The 18,173-nt window shown below is 47.9% G+C and overlaps 1 protein-coding gene across 1 annotated transcript; it reads left to right on the top strand.

Moving 5' to 3' along the window:
- Nucleotides 1–360: 360 nt before the first annotated feature.
- Nucleotides 361–18,065, top strand: PRPF8 (pre-mRNA processing factor 8; the record flags this gene model as incomplete). The annotated part of the gene is made up of 42 exons (XM_079545189.1): nt 361–460; nt 540–708; nt 1,321–1,485; nt 1,581–1,799; nt 2,371–2,583; nt 2,856–2,981; nt 3,059–3,164; nt 3,601–3,791; nt 3,979–4,098; nt 4,176–4,365; nt 4,533–4,652; nt 4,977–5,111; nt 5,249–5,378; nt 5,758–5,954; nt 6,062–6,268; nt 6,358–6,521; nt 6,845–6,971; nt 7,100–7,292; nt 7,637–7,824; nt 8,049–8,287; nt 8,371–8,517; nt 8,765–8,975; nt 9,267–9,383; nt 9,474–9,721; nt 9,911–10,090; nt 10,576–10,711; nt 10,939–11,108; nt 11,396–11,525; nt 11,692–11,838; nt 12,057–12,217; nt 12,503–12,694; nt 13,191–13,428; nt 13,665–13,793; nt 14,369–14,482; nt 14,626–14,799; nt 15,058–15,251; nt 15,462–15,701; nt 15,785–15,926; nt 16,292–16,432; nt 16,697–16,836; nt 16,992–17,194; nt 17,910–18,065. The coding sequence occupies 42 exons, from the start codon at nt 361–363 to the stop codon at nt 18,062–18,064; spliced, it is 7,008 nt and encodes a 2,335-aa protein (XP_079401315.1). The 3' UTR covers nt 18,065.
- Nucleotides 18,066–18,173: the final 108 nt, after the last annotated feature.

Raw genomic sequence — 18,173 nt, 5'->3', positions numbered from 1 at the left:
CAGAGGGCGGGACTGGAAAGGAAGTAGCATTCAACCGGAAGTGTACTCTAGGCACAGCTTCCTTTCCTCTTCCACAGTTGATCCCGCCTCCTGCCCTTTCCGCACTCTGATAGGCTGTTCCCGCTATCTGTCAGGCTACCCGAAGGCTGATTGGGCGAGCCCTCTGGCTGCGCACACCGCCCACATCCGGGTCTCGCAGGCGCGGTGGCGGTGGATTGCGCCGCCATTGTTGTTGGGGAGTGCGGGACGTCGCAGCGGCCGGTGTGTGCGGACGGGGCGGGCCTCGGGGACGTGGGAGGGTCCGGTGGGAGCCTCGATCCCGCTTTGATCCCGTTCTCCCTTCTCCGCAGGTGCGTCGCCATGGCCGCCGTCTTCCCGTACCGCGGCGGCTGCGCGCCGGTGCCGACCCCGATGGCACCGCTGCCCGACTACATGTCTGAGGAGAAGCTGCAGGAGAAAGGTGCGTGAGGCCTTTCCCCATCCCGCCTCGCTGAACGGGGCGCGCCTGACCCCATCCCGTTGCTTTTCTGTCCCCGCAGCCCGCAAGTGGCAGCAGCTGCAGGCCAAGCGCTATGCGGAAAAGAGGAAATTCGGCTTCGTGGACGCGCAGAAGGAGGACATGCCTCCCGAACACGTCCGGAAAATCATCCGCGACCACGGCGACATGACCAACAGGAAGTTCCGCCACGACAAGCGCGTCTATCTGGGGTACGGAGCTCCCCCTGAGGGGCAGCGCCTTCAGCGCAGGGCTCCCGGGGGCAGCTGTGCTCAGACAGCAGCATCGCAGCGCGAGGGTATCAGCGGGGTGCAGGAGAGGATGAGCTGATGAAGTCGATGCTTGGAGTTCTTAAGGGAAAGCATCGTTCTGAATAGCTTGTAGCTTAAAAGAGGTTTTGGGGGGAGATTATGAACTAATCAGCTTTTTTTTTTTATTATTTCATGATTAAAATGTTCTGTGAGCGTTTCTCTGTTGTCTGGGCCCAGAGAACTGTGTTGTGCAAAACACAGTGTGTTGTGTTCGTGTAGAGTTACCCATAAAAACTCATTCAGTATTTTTTAGTGTTATTATTCTTGAGTGTTTTTAATCTATAACAATCTCTCTGAAGCCAACCAGTAGAAAAAACCTTTTGGTAGTGAAATCTGTGAAGCTGAAGGATAGTACAGAAAATTTGTGGGTTCATCACTGAAGGCCTTTATGAGCAAGTTAGCTGAGCAGTCTTTAGGAGTGGAAGGTATACAGGTAACTGAACTTGCTGCAGAGAGGTGACTGCTCTCTGGACATGCCTTCCAGCTGTGATCTTCCTTGATTTCTGGTTGTAGTGCTCTGAAGTACATGCCTCACGCTGTTCTGAAGCTCTTGGAGAACATGCCTATGCCCTGGGAGCAAATCAGAGATGTTCCAGTCCTGTATCACATCACAGGAGCCATCTCTTTTGTGAATGAGATTCCCTGGGTTATAGAGCCAGTGTACATTGCACAGTGGGGGTAAGTGCTTTTTCCTTAACTGGGGGGGGTGCTGTGAGTGAATAACTGTGCTTCCACAATAAAGGCAGCATGTGATGGTCTCTGGTTTCTGCCAGGTCCATGTGGATTATGATGAGGAGAGAGAAAAGGGACAGACGTCACTTCAAGAGAATGAGATTTCCCCCATTTGATGATGAAGAACCTCCACTGGATTATGCTGATAACATCCTAGATGTGGAGCCCCTGGAAGCAATTCAGCTTGAACTGGATCCAGAGGAAGATGCCCCAGTACTGGACTGGTTCTATGACCACCAGCCACTGAAAGACAATAGAAAGTATGTGCCTCCTGGTAGCACAATTCACTGTGAGGATTTAAGAAAACAAACAACAAAATGTTTACGCACGATGTAAATTACACGTATGCAGAAATGGATTACTTTTGCTTGTATAATGTTGGTCTATGAGTAGTGTTGATGGGATGAGAAGACCTTCCCTCAAGGGTAGGAGGGGCAAACTGAGTGCTGTAAAGTCATCCCTCTGTCTTCAATGTTGAGGGAAGGCAATCAAGGCCTCTCTATCCAGGCAGGTAAAAATCTGATGTTTCTTGCCATGCCATAAAGATGAAAGCCTGGATCATCTAGATTATATTTGAGTTTATATTTTAAATATAGAGTATGCTTGCACACTGGAGGCTCTTGAATCTTGTCAGACATTAGTTTGGATATGGAGAGGGAGGGGAGCTGGGCAGATGTAGCCCATAGAAATCTTCAACAAGCCTGTAAGTTTTACTTTCCTGTCTCGAGGGGGACAAGAGTTAGCTGTCCTTAATATTTTCTGCAAATAGCAGAAAGGTGAAGGACGAGTTGTCTTCTGGCTGTATTTAATGAGTGCTTTGTTTCTCTGCAGGTATGTGAATGGTTCTACCTACCAGCGCTGGCAGTTCACTCTGCCCATGATGTCCACGCTGTATCGGCTGGCCAATCAGCTGCTCACTGACCTTGTGGATGACAACTATTTCTATTTGTTTGACCTGAAAGCATTTTTCACTTCCAAGGCGCTGAACATGGCTATTCCTGGAGGTCCCAAGTTTGAGCCTCTTGTTAGAGACATCAATCTGCAGTAAGTGTTAAATCTCGGAGTAAAGATAGGCAGTCATCTGGGAAAAGATCACGAGGGTCACTGATCCGTGGTCATGTACCTTTTGTTGGGTTTGTTAATTCTGAGCATTTGCTCTTTTTAGCATTGTGATGTGCTTGTTGCTTTGGCCAGTGGTTCTTACTGTGAAGAATAAGCGAAAGGAAAGGCACTGATGCTGCATCTTTGGTCAGGAATGTTTGTCTTTCTGTCTCCCCCAATTGCTTGTGTGACAATTTCTTTTTGCCTTATTTGAGGGATGAAGACTGGAATGAGTTTAACGACATCAACAAAATTATCATCAGGCAGCCAATCAGGACAGAGTACAAAATTGCTTTCCCATACCTGTACAATAACCTTCCCCACCATGTCCACCTGACCTGGTAAGTGCAGCAGTCTCAAGGGTGAGCAGAGCAGGGAGAAGCCACCAGCATGCCCTCATACTCGTTATGTGTTGCAGGTATCATACTCCAAACGTTGTTTTCATTAAAACAGAAGATCCTGATCTCCCAGCATTTTACTTCGACCCGCTGATCAACCCCATTTCACACAGGCATTCTGTTAAGGTGAGTCACTGTCCAGGAGAACCTACGATAAAACCTGTGTGGAGGCAGTGGGACTTTGGCATCTTTCTGTAGCCTCGTTTCTGATAACAGCGTGGATGCATGCCTCTTTAGGAGAAAGCACAAGTGCTTTCACAAAGAAAAACCTTATGCAGTTATCAGCTGTTTTCTGTCTTCTGTAATTGCTCAAAGCTGTGTCCTGTGGTCTCTAGGATAAAGTTCAGTGCCTAAACTGCAGTGTTGTTTTATGGTCTTCTGACAGGTAGCCAGAGGTAATTCTGTTGACACCTTCTAGAGTGTTTTTTGCTTCTCAGATAATCAGCACTGTTGCACTTATTCCTTGACAAGAAAGAAATGCTTTTTACTCGGTCAACTTAAAAAATTAAGCTGAAGCTTTGAATCATCCAGGAAACAAGCACTGTGTGGTTTGTGGTTTCAGAGTCAGGAGCCGCTGCCTGATGATGATGAAGAGTTTGAGTTACCAGAGTTTGTGGAACCTTTCTTGAAGGATACCCCGCTCTACACAGACAACACAGCCAATGGCATTGCCCTGCTGTGGGCCCCACGGCCATTCAATCTGAGGTCTGGGAGGACTCGGAGAGCTCTTGACATCCCACTGGTCAAGAACTGGTGAGTTCTGCCTGTGGGGACAGTGTATTTAGTGATTGTGACCTTAGTATTAGTGGTATGCTGCAGTGGGGGGAAAAAAGTGATCTTGTGAAGTTTGCCTGGTTTCTAGAGATGTTAGGAGAGTCTGTAGACTCGTTTTTGAAGGAATATAAGTTATCTGAAAATTTAAAGTCTGTTTCACCCCTAGGTATCGTGAGCACTGCCCAGCTGGCCAGCCAGTGAAGGTACGAGTCTCCTATCAGAAGCTGCTGAAATACTACGTTTTAAATGCCCTCAAGCACAGACCCCCTAAGGCCCAGAAGAAGAGGTAAATGGGACCTATTCAGTGGGGAACTGCTGAGCTGTGTAAGGGATTCAGCTAATTAAAGACTGTTCTCTCTTCAGGTACCTATTCCGCTCCTTCAAGGCTACGAAGTTTTTCCAGTCAACAAAGCTGGACTGGGTGGAAGTAGGCCTGCAGGTGTGTCGCCAGGGCTACAATATGCTGAACTTGCTGATCCACAGAAAGAACCTGAACTACCTTCACTTGGATTACAACTTTAACCTGAAGCCAGTGAAGACCCTCACCACTAAGGTACAACCTGGGTGCTTAACAGTAAAGTTTACTTGAAGATTTAAGTGGTAGCTAATGTAATACCGAGTGCAATGACTCAGTTGTCCTGTTGTTGTTCAGACTAAATTGGAGCTGTTTGACTCTTAGGCAACATTGTTACAGAAATGCTGAATCTCTTTCTTTCCCAGGAAAGGAAAAAGTCCCGTTTTGGTAATGCTTTCCATCTGTGCCGAGAGGTTCTGCGGCTGACTAAATTGGTGGTGGACAGCCACGTCCAGTACAGGCTTGGAAATGTAGATGCATTTCAGGTAGGCCTGATTCTTTCTTCTTTTCTTTTAAAGGTGGGAAGTTGAGAGAAGGAATGTCAGGATGGGGTTATACAGGATGCACAGAATGACTGATTGTTGCAGTGTTTTGGAGAAGAAGGCAGTGGAGAAAGCATGCAGTGTTGTGTGAAATTCTGAGTGCTGTGCTGTTAGCTTAGCTTACATGAATTGGTTATCTCATGAGTGACTGGTAGGAGCTTTGGGCAGCCTGATGCACTCTACTCCTGGCTACACAATAAGCCTGGCTTCTTGAAGCAATGTGTGTAGCATTTATTGTTATCTCTGACTGTGTTCATTGTGTTCCAGTTGGCAGATGGCTTGCAGTACATCTTTGCCCATGTCGGTCAGCTGACAGGGATGTACCGATACAAGTACAAACTAATGAGGCAGATTCGTATGTGCAAGGACCTGAAACATCTCATCTACTACAGGTTTAACACAGTAAGTTCCACTTTTCCAGTCAGGTGGTGACTCCAAGTAAACTGACCAACAAGAGAGGTGTTCTGGAGTGTCAGCAAATGAGTTGTTGCTACCATGTCTCTCTATGAGTTGTTGTTACCATGTCTCTCTTCTTCCAGGGGCCTGTGGGCAAAGGTCCAGGCTGTGGCTTCTGGGCTCCAGGCTGGAGAGTGTGGCTGTTTTTCATGAGGGGCATCACGCCACTGCTGGAACGCTGGCTGGGGAATCTGCTGGCCAGGCAGTTTGAAGGTCAGCACGTTGTGTAAATCTTGGACACGAGGGGTGTCTGGTAAAGATTAATGCTGTTTGCTTGCCAGCTTAAACTCCAGATTTCTCTTCCAAGTGGTGGTCTGTGCCTGCATTCCACATCAGTTCCACTGGCTATTGTCCTGTTTAGAGCTCTTACAACACCAGTGTATCCACAGTAGTTTCTAAATGGAAATGGGATTCCCTGCTCCATAGCACTCTGGGGTCAATAGCCTCCTGATCATGTATTCCAACCTCTCCAATGGTGTAGCAGTTGAATTTCTTCTGGCATCCTGCACCTCTGGAGGACGCCCCTTTAATACAAAGAAGAGCAGCACTGCTCAGTAATGTCTGAACTGCTGAAGTATTTTGCTTTTTGCAGGCCGTCACTCAAAGGGTGTAGCAAAGACTGTCACAAAGCAGCGTGTGGAGTCTCACTTTGACCTGGAGCTGAGGGCAGCTGTTATGCATGACATTCTGGACATGATGCCAGAAGGGATCAAACAGAACAAAGCCAGAACCATCCTGCAGCATCTGAGTGAGGCTTGGCGGTGCTGGAAGGCCAATATCCCCTGGAAGGTAAGTCCCTCTTTTGGCCTTTCTTTCAATTGTAACATCTGTCTGGCTGAACTGCTCTGACAAAGGCTCCTGCTCCTTCTGCCCTGATGTTACTTCTCCCTTCCCAGGTTCCCGGGCTGCCAACTCCTATTGAGAACATGATCCTGAGGTATGTGAAGGCAAAAGCTGACTGGTGGACAAACACAGCTCACTACAACAGAGAGCGTATCCGTCGGGGTGCCACTGTGGACAAGACTGTCTGTAAGAAGAATCTGGGCCGGCTGACCAGACTCTACTTAAAAGCTGAGCAGGAGCGGCAGCATAATTACCTGAAGGTACTTCTGTGTTGCCTGAGGTTGCCCAAGTTGGTGCTGTTTCCACAGGCAAACTTTCACTGACTAATCATGGTGTTGTGGTTGTGCAGGATGGGCCTTACATCACTGCAGAGGAGGCCGTTGCTGTGTACACAACCACAGTGCACTGGCTGGAAAGCAGGAGGTTCTCACCCATTCCATTCCCCCCGTTGTCCTACAAGCACGATACCAAGTTGCTCATATTGGCCCTGGAGAGGCTGAAGGAAGCTTACAGGTAAGCACTGGGAAGTGACCAGTTTCTCTAAAGGTCAGACATCTGCTCTGGGTAAGGCTTCTGAATCTATTTTTCATTATTCCATTGTTCCTGGAATCGAGTGCACCGTAACATTTACCCAGAATGGGCAGGTTGAGGCCATGGGTTGTGGTACTGCCAAGGCTGCCTTCATGGACTCTGCCAATTGGGGCTGACTGTGAATTGTGAGGAATTAGAGATCTTGTCTTGAGCAGCTTGGTTGAGCAGTTATCTTTCATCAGTTCAACGCAGCAGGGATTTGTTTGTGCTTCAGTGCACAAACTGTTGTTCTTTCTCACTTTCAGTGTGAAATCTCGTCTGAATCAGTCACAGAGGGAGGAGCTGGGCTTGATTGAACAGGCTTATGACAATCCTCACGAAGCTCTGTCCAGAATCAAACGACACCTTTTAACTCAGAGAGCCTTCAAGGAGGTAAGGATCGTGGTGAAAACCAGAGAATACAAAAAAACTTGCACTGTGTTCAGGTACAAAATGGCAGCAAGGCTATCAAGAGTGTTCTCTGTCAGGTATAGGCTTCAGATTTACCATCTCTTTTCTAGGTTGGCATTGAGTTCATGGATCTGTACAGCCACCTGGTTCCTGTTTATGATGTTGAGCCCTTGGAGAAAATCACAGATGCTTATCTGGATCAGTACTTGTGGTATGAGGCTGATAAAAGAAGACTCTTTCCTCCTTGGATCAAGCCTGCTGACACTGAACCTCCTCCGCTGTTAGTGTACAAGTGGTGCCAAGGTTAGTGAGGTCGTGTTCCATAGTAAAATGAGTTTGTTTGGTTTTTTTATCAGGAGCTTGCTGTTGAAGAGTCCACTCAAAAGCTGAATTTTCATACTTGCAGCAGTAATACAATTTGTTGCTGCACTCCGAGGCTGTATTTTGTAGGTTAACACTGGAGAAAGAGAAGTTCTGTAACATTTGTGGTTGATTATATATATTTCTGTTCCAATTTCTGGGTAGACTGGAAGGAAAAAAGAGGCTGAAAAGCACTAGAGAAAATATGCTGACTTTATGCCTGGAAATCTGCTTCTGCACTCAAAACTTCACGTGACATAACAGGACGCATTCATTTGTCTCCTCAGGCATTAATAATCTGCAAGATGTTTGGGAAACAAGTGAAGGTGAATGCAATGTGATGCTGGAATCTCGATTTGAGAAGATGTATGAGAAGATTGACCTGACCTTACTCAACAGGCTGCTGCGTCTTATTGTCGATCACAACATTGCTGACTACATGACAGCAAAAAACAACGTGGTGATCAACTACAAGGTGATGATTACTGTCAGAAAATGGGTGGACTGTATAATTGAGTGGTTTGTGACCCATGGGTGGTGGTGGTGGTGCTGAAGGGGGAACTGGGATACAAGACTTGCTGGGGAAAGAGGTGATTAGGGAGTAAGAAAACCCTGTTGGGCCCTGCTGAAAAGCAGCTGCTCAGATAAATGCTTTTGGGGTTTGTGACAGTCAGGTTTCTCACACTTCTTTTTCCTCAGGACATGAATCACACAAACTCCTACGGGATTATTCGTGGATTGCAGTTTGCTTCCTTCATTGTCCAGTATTATGGGCTTGTGATGGACCTGCTGGTGCTGGGTCTGCACCGTGCCAGTGAAATGGCTGGACCTCCCCAGATGCCCAATGACTTCCTCAGCTTCCAAGACATTGCAACTGAGGTGGCCCATCCCATTCGCCTTTTCTGCAGATACATCGACCGCATTCACATCTTCTTCAGGTGAGAGCTCTGTGGGTCCTCATCTGTGTGGGCAGTCTGTCTGAGGAAGATGTTTGTGTCACCACAGATCCTCTTCTGTTCAGGTTTACAGCAGATGAGGCAAGGGACTTGATTCAACGGTACCTGACAGAGCATCCGGATCCCAACAACGAGAACATTGTAGGCTACAACAATAAGAAGTGCTGGCCTCGGGATGCTCGGATGCGCCTCATGAAGCACGATGTCAACCTGTGAGTGATGAGCCTGGAAACACAAGGAGCAGAGTGGTGGGAAAATCAGTTGTGATAAATAACTATTCGAGGTTGACAGGCGGGTAATCAGGAAAGGAAGAAGAGATGAGGAGCTTTGTGTCATAGTTTTGACAGAGAGCGATTGGTGTGAGAGACCGTAGTGCTGAGAAAGCAGTGAGAACTTGTCTAGTTTGCATTTCACCTTAGTTTCAGGGCCTGGCCTCACTGTGCATGCCTTCTGTTTCAGTGGCCGTGCTGTGTTCTGGGATATCAAGAACCGCCTGCCTCGATCCGTCACCACGGTGCAGTGGGAGAACAGCTTCGTGTCTGTTTACAGCAAGGATAACCCCAATTTGCTGTTCAACATGTGTGGTTTTGAGTGTCGCATTTTGCCCAAGTGTCGCACCAGCTATGAGGAGTTCACCCACAAGGATGGTGTCTGGAACCTGCAGAATGAGGTAGGGGGAGAGTTTGGCAGGCTGGGAAAGCAGTCCCTGCTTTGTCTGTACCCAGCATCATGTACCCAGCATCAAAGCAAGGCTCATACCTGTCTGGAGGAGCACTTGGCAGCGTGTGTTTGGCAGCTGTGTAGCTGAGCACGTTGACAGGTAGAATTAAAATGAATTCGGGAGCTTTCTTTCCTGCAAGGGATGGGAAATCCTTGGGGAGTGATAAGGGAGGACCCAAAACTGCTTAGACTCTTCCCCTCCTGTGCTTTGTAAGTGACCCATAGCCCTGTGCCTTTGCAGGTCACCAAGGAGCGCACAGCTCAGTGCTTCCTGCGTGTTGATGATGAGTCTATGCAGAGATTTCACAACAGAGTGAGGCAGATCCTCATGGCATCTGGCTCTACAACCTTCACCAAGGTAAGGGGGAAGCGAGCTGTGTGACAGAACTTCCTGCAGATGCCTGAAGAACGATCAGTTCTCAAACTGATCCCTTGCCTTCCTTTTTAGATTGTCAATAAGTGGAATACAGCTCTGATTGGCCTGATGACGTATTTCCGGGAAGCTGTTGTAAATACTCAGGAGCTGCTTGACTTGCTGGTGAAGTGTGAGAATAAAATCCAGACTCGAATCAAAATTGGTCTGAATTCCAAAATGCCTAGCCGTTTTCCACCTGTGGTGTTCTACACCCCTAAAGAGCTGGGAGGTCTGGGCATGCTCTCTATGGGACATGTTCTCATCCCACAGTCTGACCTGAGGTGAGTAATACTGCCCTATCTGAAATGCCCACGTGATTTAAGAGTTCTGTTAGGTATTTTTTCCCATCAAAATATTTGGGAATGTTAAACCACAACCTGTTACAGAGACAGGTCTTTGCTGTAGGTCACACCAATGTGACTGATGATGTCCCATTGCTCCTACCTCACTCTTGTGCCTCTGTGCTCCAGGTGGTCCAAGCAGACCGATGTTGGCATTACTCATTTTCGCTCAGGGATGAGTCACGAGGAGGACCAGCTCATCCCAAATTTGTATCGTTACATCCAGCCATGGGAGAGCGAGTTCATTGACTCACAGAGAGTGTGGGCAGAATATGCTCTCAAGAGACAGGAGGCCATAGCCCAGAACAGGTATATTTCCATGTTCAATTAGATCTGTGTGTGCCTGGGGGGGGTGAGCAGACAGTGGTGAGAAGCCTTGTGTTGCTTGAGTTCTGCAGACCTTGCTGGACCTCTGATATATGGTACAAACTGCCTGCAAAGCACGCTCTTACCTCTGGGGAGGGCATGGACTCTGCAAGCAGTACAGCCTTGGCACAACTGAAGGCAAATGATAGGCCAGGTGGTGCCAGGAAAAGCTGATGTCAGGCCCATTTCCTTAGTTCTGCTCTCTTACAAGGACAGGCTTTTCCTTTTGGCTGTTTGACATCAGCCTGTTCATAGTGATGGCTGTGGGTGCTTTTCTGAGCTTCCGAGTGTCAGTCATTTTAGAACCTCTCCTGCTAGAGCCTTGAAGTCTGTATTCTTTCTGTGATCTCATTGCCTGAAATATTAATGCACTGCCATAAAATTGAGAGGTAACAGAGTGTGGGGGTGGTTTTTTTTTTTTTCTTCAGGCGGCTGACACTGGAAGATCTGGAGGACTCTTGGGACAGAGGAATTCCTCGTATTAATACCCTTTTCCAGAAGGACCGGCATACCCTAGCTTATGATAAAGGATGGAGAGTCAGGACTGACTTCAAGCAGTACCAGGTACTGACAGGGAATTTCTCAGTGTGAATTTCAGGCATCATCTTAGATACTGCCCAGTGTGAATTGCCTGCTAGGTACTAGCCAAACCTGTAGATGAGCTGTATCTTCCACAATGGGTATTTGAGGCTTTTTACTTGTTAGCTGACATTGCTTTGTTCCTGAAATGAATGCAGCGTGGCTAAATGATGTGAATGCAGAGCTGCTCATTGGTGGGCTGTTGTTTACAGGTCCTGAAACAGAACCCATTCTGGTGGACACATCAACGCCACGATGGGAAGCTGTGGAACCTGAACAACTACCGCACTGATATGATCCAAGCACTGGGCGGAGTGGAGGGGATCCTGGAGCACACTCTGTTCAAGGGCACTTACTTCCCCACATGGGAGGGTCTCTTCTGGTAAGAGCAACCTTGATTTGGCCTTGTGGAGCTTAGTGGTGCACCAGGAGGAGTTCTAGGCTCAAGCTACACTTACTCTGCTGAGCTGTTCTGTTTTCCAGGAGCACACCATATAGTGCCATGCCAGGTACCCTCAAACTGAACTATAACTAGATTCATGCATGTGATTCCATGAAAGTTCTTTACAGTCCTTGCTCCTCATATGCTTGTGCCTCCCTTCTGTTTTATTGGTGCATGAAAATCAGCTGTGATTAGGAGCATCTGACACAGTTGATTGTCTCTTCTAGGGAGAAGGCCAGTGGCTTTGAGGAGTCCATGAAGTGGAAGAAGTTGACAAATGCCCAGAGGTCGGGTTTGAATCAGATTCCAAACAGAAGATTTACTCTGTGGTGGTCTCCTACCATTAACAGAGCCAATGTGAGTATCTGGAATTAGCCTTTAGGAACTTGTGCTGAGTTGAGAGCAGTTAAACTGGTTCTTCGGGTGAACTGTAGATCTAAGTCTTCTGAACAGCAGCAGTTCTGTTTTCTCAACTTCACCAATTGTGCTGTTATGTGTTCTCACACCTGTTTTCCATTTGCAGGTCTACGTTGGCTTTCAGGTGCAGCTGGATTTGACAGGTATATTCATGCATGGCAAGATCCCCACGCTGAAGATTTCTCTCATTCAGATTTTCCGAGCTCACTTGTGGCAGAAGATCCACGAGAGCATTGTGATGGATTTGTGTCAGGTGAGCAGTGTGTTCACTAGGTTTGTTCAGTGCACGCTCACTCCTTGTGTACTAACAGCCTCCTGCTCATGACCATAGCAAAGCAGCTCCTCTAGTAATTTGACAGAGAAGGGGAGGAAAGTGGATTTTCCTGGGTGCCTGCTTACGTCTGCGTTGTGGATAGGCTCTGTTAGTTAAACTGTTTGAACACAGCTCACCTTTGACTGCCTTTTCCCCAGGTGTTTGATCAGGAGCTGGATGCTCTAGAGATTGAGACAGTGCAGAAGGAGACAATCCATCCCAGAAAATCATACAAGATGAATTCCTCATGTGCAGATATCCTCCTCTTTGCTTCCTACAAGTGGAACGTGTCACGTCCATCATTGCTTGCGGATTCTAAGTGAGTGTTTCCCTTTTATCTCTGCAGAGAAGAGCTGCTGAGCTTGTCCCTGAACAAAAGGCCTTATATCTGGGGAGCCCAGGGCTGATATACTTCTCTGGGTACCCAGGAGGATATAGTCATGCCTGGAAAGTGCAGGGCTAGTATGGGTAGACGTTCTCTTTCCAGTAGGGTATGTGTATTGTACCTGGCTTTAGTGATCGGGCTCTCTGCCAAAGAGATGTGCAGCAACTGCAGGAGAGTTGTATGCAAGATGTAATTACTCTGACTTGCTTTCTTCTTAAGAGATGTGATGGACAGCACCACCACTCAGAAGTACTGGATAGATATCCAGCTGCGCTGGGGAGATTATGATTCCCATGATATTGAGCGCTATGCAAGAGCCAAGTTCCTGGACTACACTACAGACAACATGAGTATCTATCCATCCCCCACTGGCGTGCTCATTGCCATTGATCTGGCCTATAATTTACACAGGTAAGAACTGCACTGTCTGTATTTTAGCTGTAATTGATAGTTTATGGATGTCTCGTAGTGCATCTTCAAACTGGGCTGTGTTCCAGGCAGGAGTTGCTGTAATAATGGTTCAGCTCACTAATCTGTTTTCTTAAGAGATCTCTGTCAGATGGGGTTCAGGGATAGGCCTTGTTTAAAGGCCATCTGTAAGAGGAGACAGCTGTCCTTCATGAAAGAGCAAGGCAGAGGTGTCCCATCAGGCAGACCTCTCTAGTGTGACAGTTGCAGAAGATGCAGTTCTTGTGGGACTGCTGCACGTGCGTGCTGTGGTTTCCCACGGAGTGGAAGAGTAGGGAAAAGCTGTAGCTGAACAGCTCCAAGAACATCACAAAAGAAATCACCCACTAACAGACAGCAGGCAGAAAGGTGCCTCTCCACTGCAGGTGAAGACTTGTGCTGTTGTCCTTTCATCTTAGACCTGTTGGCAACGATCGTTTGTCTCTGTTTTCCTCTTCAGCGCATATGGGAACTGGTTCCCTGGTAGCAAACCTCTGATCCAGCAGGCTATGGCTAAAATTATGAAAGCAAATCCTGCACTGTATGTGCTGAGAGAACGAATCCGCAAGGGCTTGCAGCTGTACTCATCTGAGCCCACAGAACCCTACCTTTCCTCTCAGAACTATGGGGAGCTCTTCTCCAACCAGATCATCTGGTTTGTGGATGACACCAATGTGTACAGAGTGACCATTCACAAGGTAAGGCCAGAGCTGCATCTTAAGGGGGAAGGATAGGGGCTGTAAATGTTCTTTGCTCAGGATGGTTGAGGAGGTGTGCCTGAGGGAAAACCAGGAATTAACGTGCACCCAAATCTTCTGCAGTGTGCACAGAGCAGTCCTTGCATTTCCAGCGTAGTTTAACAAGTCAGCTGTTGTGTAAACGCTTGGATAGGCTGCATTCATCTCACTGTACTTTCCACTTCATATTTTCTCAGACTTTTGAAGGGAATTTGACCACAAAACCTATCAATGGAGCCATTTTCATCTTCAACCCTAGGACCGGACAGCTCTTCCTGAAGATCATCCACACATCTGTGTGGGCAGGACAGAAGCGTCTCGGGCAGGTGGGACCTGGCTGCTTTTTGTGCTTTTGGCAGTGAGGCAGGGACGTGCACTGATGTTTTGGAATACTCAGTTGAGCAGAAAGCATTGCTGAAGGTCTTTCTTCCTGCCTTGAAGCAAGTTTGGAGCCCCTGCTGCTAGTGCATAACCTGTGCTATGGCAACCAGTAGCATGAGGTAAAGTGTAAGAATGCAGACACTGATGTTGTGATGTTTTTGAGCTGTAAAGAGCCTGTGTCAAGCAGCACTTGAGAAATGGTGCTGTGCTCACTGGTACAGCAAATCACATTGCTCTTGGCCGAACATCCTGTGCAGTGCAAGGACTGAGGTGCTGAAGCCAGGGAGGTGGTGTAATCAGCTGTTTTTGCAAGCCAGTCAGGAGTAACTGAACTCTAGGAATGGGAACTGCCCTCTGTGTTCACTGAGAGGGAAATGTTAGGCCTTGTCACCGGTCTGAAACAAGCCATAAATTTATGTTGTGTTTTCAGAATTTGGTTTGGGCGTCTCTGATTCCAAGAGGTGTGAAGACTTTGCTGTTAGCTGAGAGATATTTTTCTAACCCAACTGTCTCTTTGTAGCTGGCCAAATGGAAGACTGCTGAAGAGGTGGCTGCCTTGATCCGCTCGCTTCCTGTGGAGGAGCAGCCTAAGCAGATCATAGTGACTCGAAAGGGCATGCTGGACCCACTTGAGGTAACAAAGCACACAGTGCAATGCAGGGACATTATAAAATCTTTGTGAGGTTGCAGAACAGTTCTGTGTTCCTGGGAAGGGCTTAATCTGGACTAATGTTCTGCACTAGTTGTGAATTAGTTCCTCTTCTCAATAAACTCCAGGTGCACCTGCTGGATTTCCCCAATATTGTGATCAAAGGCTCCGAGTTGCAGCTGCCTTTCCAGGCCTGCCTGAAAGTGGAGAAGTTTGGTGATCTCATCCTGAAGGCTACTGAACCTCAGATGGTTCTCTTCAATCTCTACGATGACTGGCTGAAAACCATCTCTTCCTACACGGTGAGGATGTCATGCGTAATCTGCACTTTGCTTTCCCACAGGCACAAAATAAGAGCCAAGGTTTCAGAAGTCCTCCCATGTTTGCTCCAGAGGGCTTGCTCTTGGTCTGCCTGAATTCTTCTTCACGTTGATTTACTGACAATTCTCACGTGCTCTCATTGCACCCAAGCAGAAGAGTGGTGTGATGGAAGAAAACCAAATACACTGCTCTCTTTCTGACAAGCTGCATCTTTTGTTTTGTTTTGTTTTCTCTCCAAGGCATTCTCACGTCTGATTCTCATTCTCCGAGCACTGCATGTGAATAATGACAGAGCCAAAGTTATTCTGAAACCAGACAAGACAACCATAACAGAGCCTCACCACATCTGGCCAACCCTGACAGATGAGGAGTGGATCAAGGTGGAGGTGCAGCTGAAAGATCTGATCCTTGCTGACTATGGCAAGAAGAACAAGTAAGCTACTGTCCTGCTGCAGAATCCCATCAGCCTTTCCTTATCTTTGTATCATGTGATTTTTTTTTTTATTTTTTTATTTTTATTTTTTTTTTGCCCTTCTGCTTGTCCTAAAAAGTCTCTGTTTCATTTTTCTGTAGTCCCTTCTGAGCTTTTGTATTTGTGAGATGGAGCTGATGTGCGGCTGACACGATGGGTTTTCTCTTTCAGTGTGAACGTTGCATCCCTAACACAATCAGAGATCCGAGACATCATCCTGGGCATGGAGATCTCTGCCCCCTCTCAGCAGAGACAGCAGATTGCAGAAATTGAGAAGCAAACCAAGGAGCAGTCGCAGCTGACAGCCACACAGACCCGCACTGTTAACAAACATGGGGATGAAATCATCACCTCCACAACCAGCAACTACGAAACCCAGACTTTCTCCTCCAAGACTGAGTGGCGAGTCAGGTAGGAGGGAGGACAGAGCTGTTGCACAGTTGGAAAAGGTGAGATCTGTGGGCCCTGTTACAATCATCTCCTTTTCTTCACAGAGCGATTTCCGCTGCCAACCTCCACCTGAGAACAAACCACATTTATGTTTCATCAGATGACATAAAGGAAACGGGCTATACGTACATTCTTCCCAAGAATGTGTTGAAGAAATTCATCTGCATCTCAGATCTGCGAGCCCAGGTGAGTGTGCATCAAGGCTGTTAGGGTGTCTGTGCAGCTTGTGCGTGCACCAGTCCTGGGCAGGCAGCTCCCAGGGCCTTGTGGTGAAAGGCTGGAAGCTTGCTGCTGTTTCTGGGCTGGAGGTAGACATCCATTCTGTGGCTGAGTGCATCCCAGGTCAAAAAGGCTTCTTTAGGCCAGATTCAGGTGGCCTGAAGAGCTTTCAGTCCAGAACATAACATAACTATGATGTGACCTTACTCTAGTGAGGAGCTGCTGGGCAAGAGAAACTTGCTTTAGGACCTGAGGTCTTGCCCACCAACTCTCACACGGTTATAGGAGGTCTCTTCTAGGCCTGTAAAGTGGGTGTTTGTTTGTGTTCCTAGATTGCAGGTTACCTTTATGGAGTGAGTCCTCCTGATAATCCCCAAGTGAAGGAGATCCGGTGCATTGTGATGGTACCCCAGTGGGGAACGCACCAGACTGTGCATCTCCCAGGGCAGCTGCCTCAGCACGAGTACCTCAAGGTGAGTTGAGCTTCTGCTCCCAGGGAGGGTGGAAGGTCATCACTTCCATAACAGATCCAGGTGACAGGGGATCTTGCTGCCACTCAGCTCCGGTGTGTTTGCCTCAGTAACTCGCCTCTGAAGTCTGCCTGATCTGGGATCAGGTGAAAGGGTGAAGCCTTTAGTCCCTGTGTACTTTGTACTGTGCTTAAGCACTCATAAACCTTTCTCGTGGCTTTCAGTTTCTTCTTGTTGAGTAAATGATTTTCACTTTCCATTCTGTAGGAAATGGAACCTCTGGGGTGGATTCATACCCAACCCAATGAGTCCCCGCAGCTGTCGCCGCAGGATGTCACCACCCATGCCAAAGTCATGGCTGACAACCCCTCCTGGGATGGAGAGAAAACTATCATCATCACCTGCAGGTGAGAGGCAGCAGGGCTTCTGTGCTGCGTTCCCTTCTTGGGAACACACTAAGGTCTCAATCTAAAAACGTGGCAGAAAGGGTCTGTTTACTTGTTTCTTCTTTTCCTCTGTCTCAAATTAACGTGACCCCCACCATCTCTCTGCCCTCCTTCAGTTTTACGCCAGGTTCCTGCACACTGACAGCCTACAAACTGACCCCAAGTGGCTACGAGTGGGGCAGGCAGAACACAGACAAAGGGAACAACCCCAAGGGCTACCTGCCATCCCATTATGAGAGGGTGCAGATGCTGCTGTCAGATCGATTCCTTGGCTTCTTCATGGTTCCAGCACAGGGATCCTGGAACTACAACTTCATGGGTGAGCTGACTGCCCAGGGAAGGGGCAGGAAGGGAGGCAGCCTGAATAACTTGGGGGAGGAGAAGGAAATAGCTCTTTGAGGAGAGCATTCCTTATGTGCCTGAAGCTTGACCTTCTCTAAGTAACTGGCAGGGTTATATTAGCATTGTAGTCTGACCTTCCCTTGGTGGCCATACAGGGATGTCAGTTCTTAATGATTTGAGACAGCTAGAGAGGAAAAATCAGACCTGAGATCATCTTCTGTTGCTGGATTGTAGTGTCTGGTATATTGCCACTGAATAATTCATGTCTGTCAGGAAGAAGAGATGATAATGGAAAATGCAAAAGAAAAGCTGTGCCCAGCAGGGGAGGGTAGTGGGGGTCCTGGAATGAGTACACCAGCGTGGTGAACCACAGACAGCTGCAGAGGGGATCAGGAAATGAAGAGATGGGCAGACAAAATGCTCGACTTCCTCTACCAGAACGGATCATGGGGTCACTGCTTCTGAATCTCTGAGGGGAGGAGCCGTGGAACGCAGTGTGTGATGATTCTGTGGGTTTGAAACTTCCTGCTTAAGCTGTTCTGCTTTAAAATTCTCTCACGAGTGTAGAGGGCTCCATTAAGCTCCTGATGGGCGGCGAGGACGGGAGGAGCTTCCAGGTGGATGAAGAATCATAGAATATCCCGAGTTGGAAGGGACCTGGGGTGCTGGCTCACATGTGAACTCTTTTCCAGGTGTTCGCCACGACCCCAACATGAAGTACGAGCTGCAGCTCGCCAACCCCAAGGAGTTTTACCACGAGGTCCATCGTCCTTCTCACTTCCTCAACTTCGCCCTGCTTCAGGAGGGGGAGGTTTACTCTGCCGACAGGGAGGACCTCTACGCCTGATCCTGCCACCCCGACAACTCTTAGTACTGTTGATATTCAACATCCTCTCCTGCTTTTCGTGCCCCCCTTCGCGTGTTCACGGCTCCGTTGCCCCCCATCTGTCCCAGCC

This window comes from Tetrao urogallus (genome assembly GCF_951394365.1).
Source record: "Tetrao urogallus genome assembly, chromosome: 20".
NCBI lineage: Eukaryota > Metazoa > Chordata > Aves > Galliformes > Phasianidae > Tetrao > Tetrao urogallus.
Note: the sequence above shows the minus strand (reverse complement) of the source record. Positions and strands in the feature narration are given on the sequence as shown.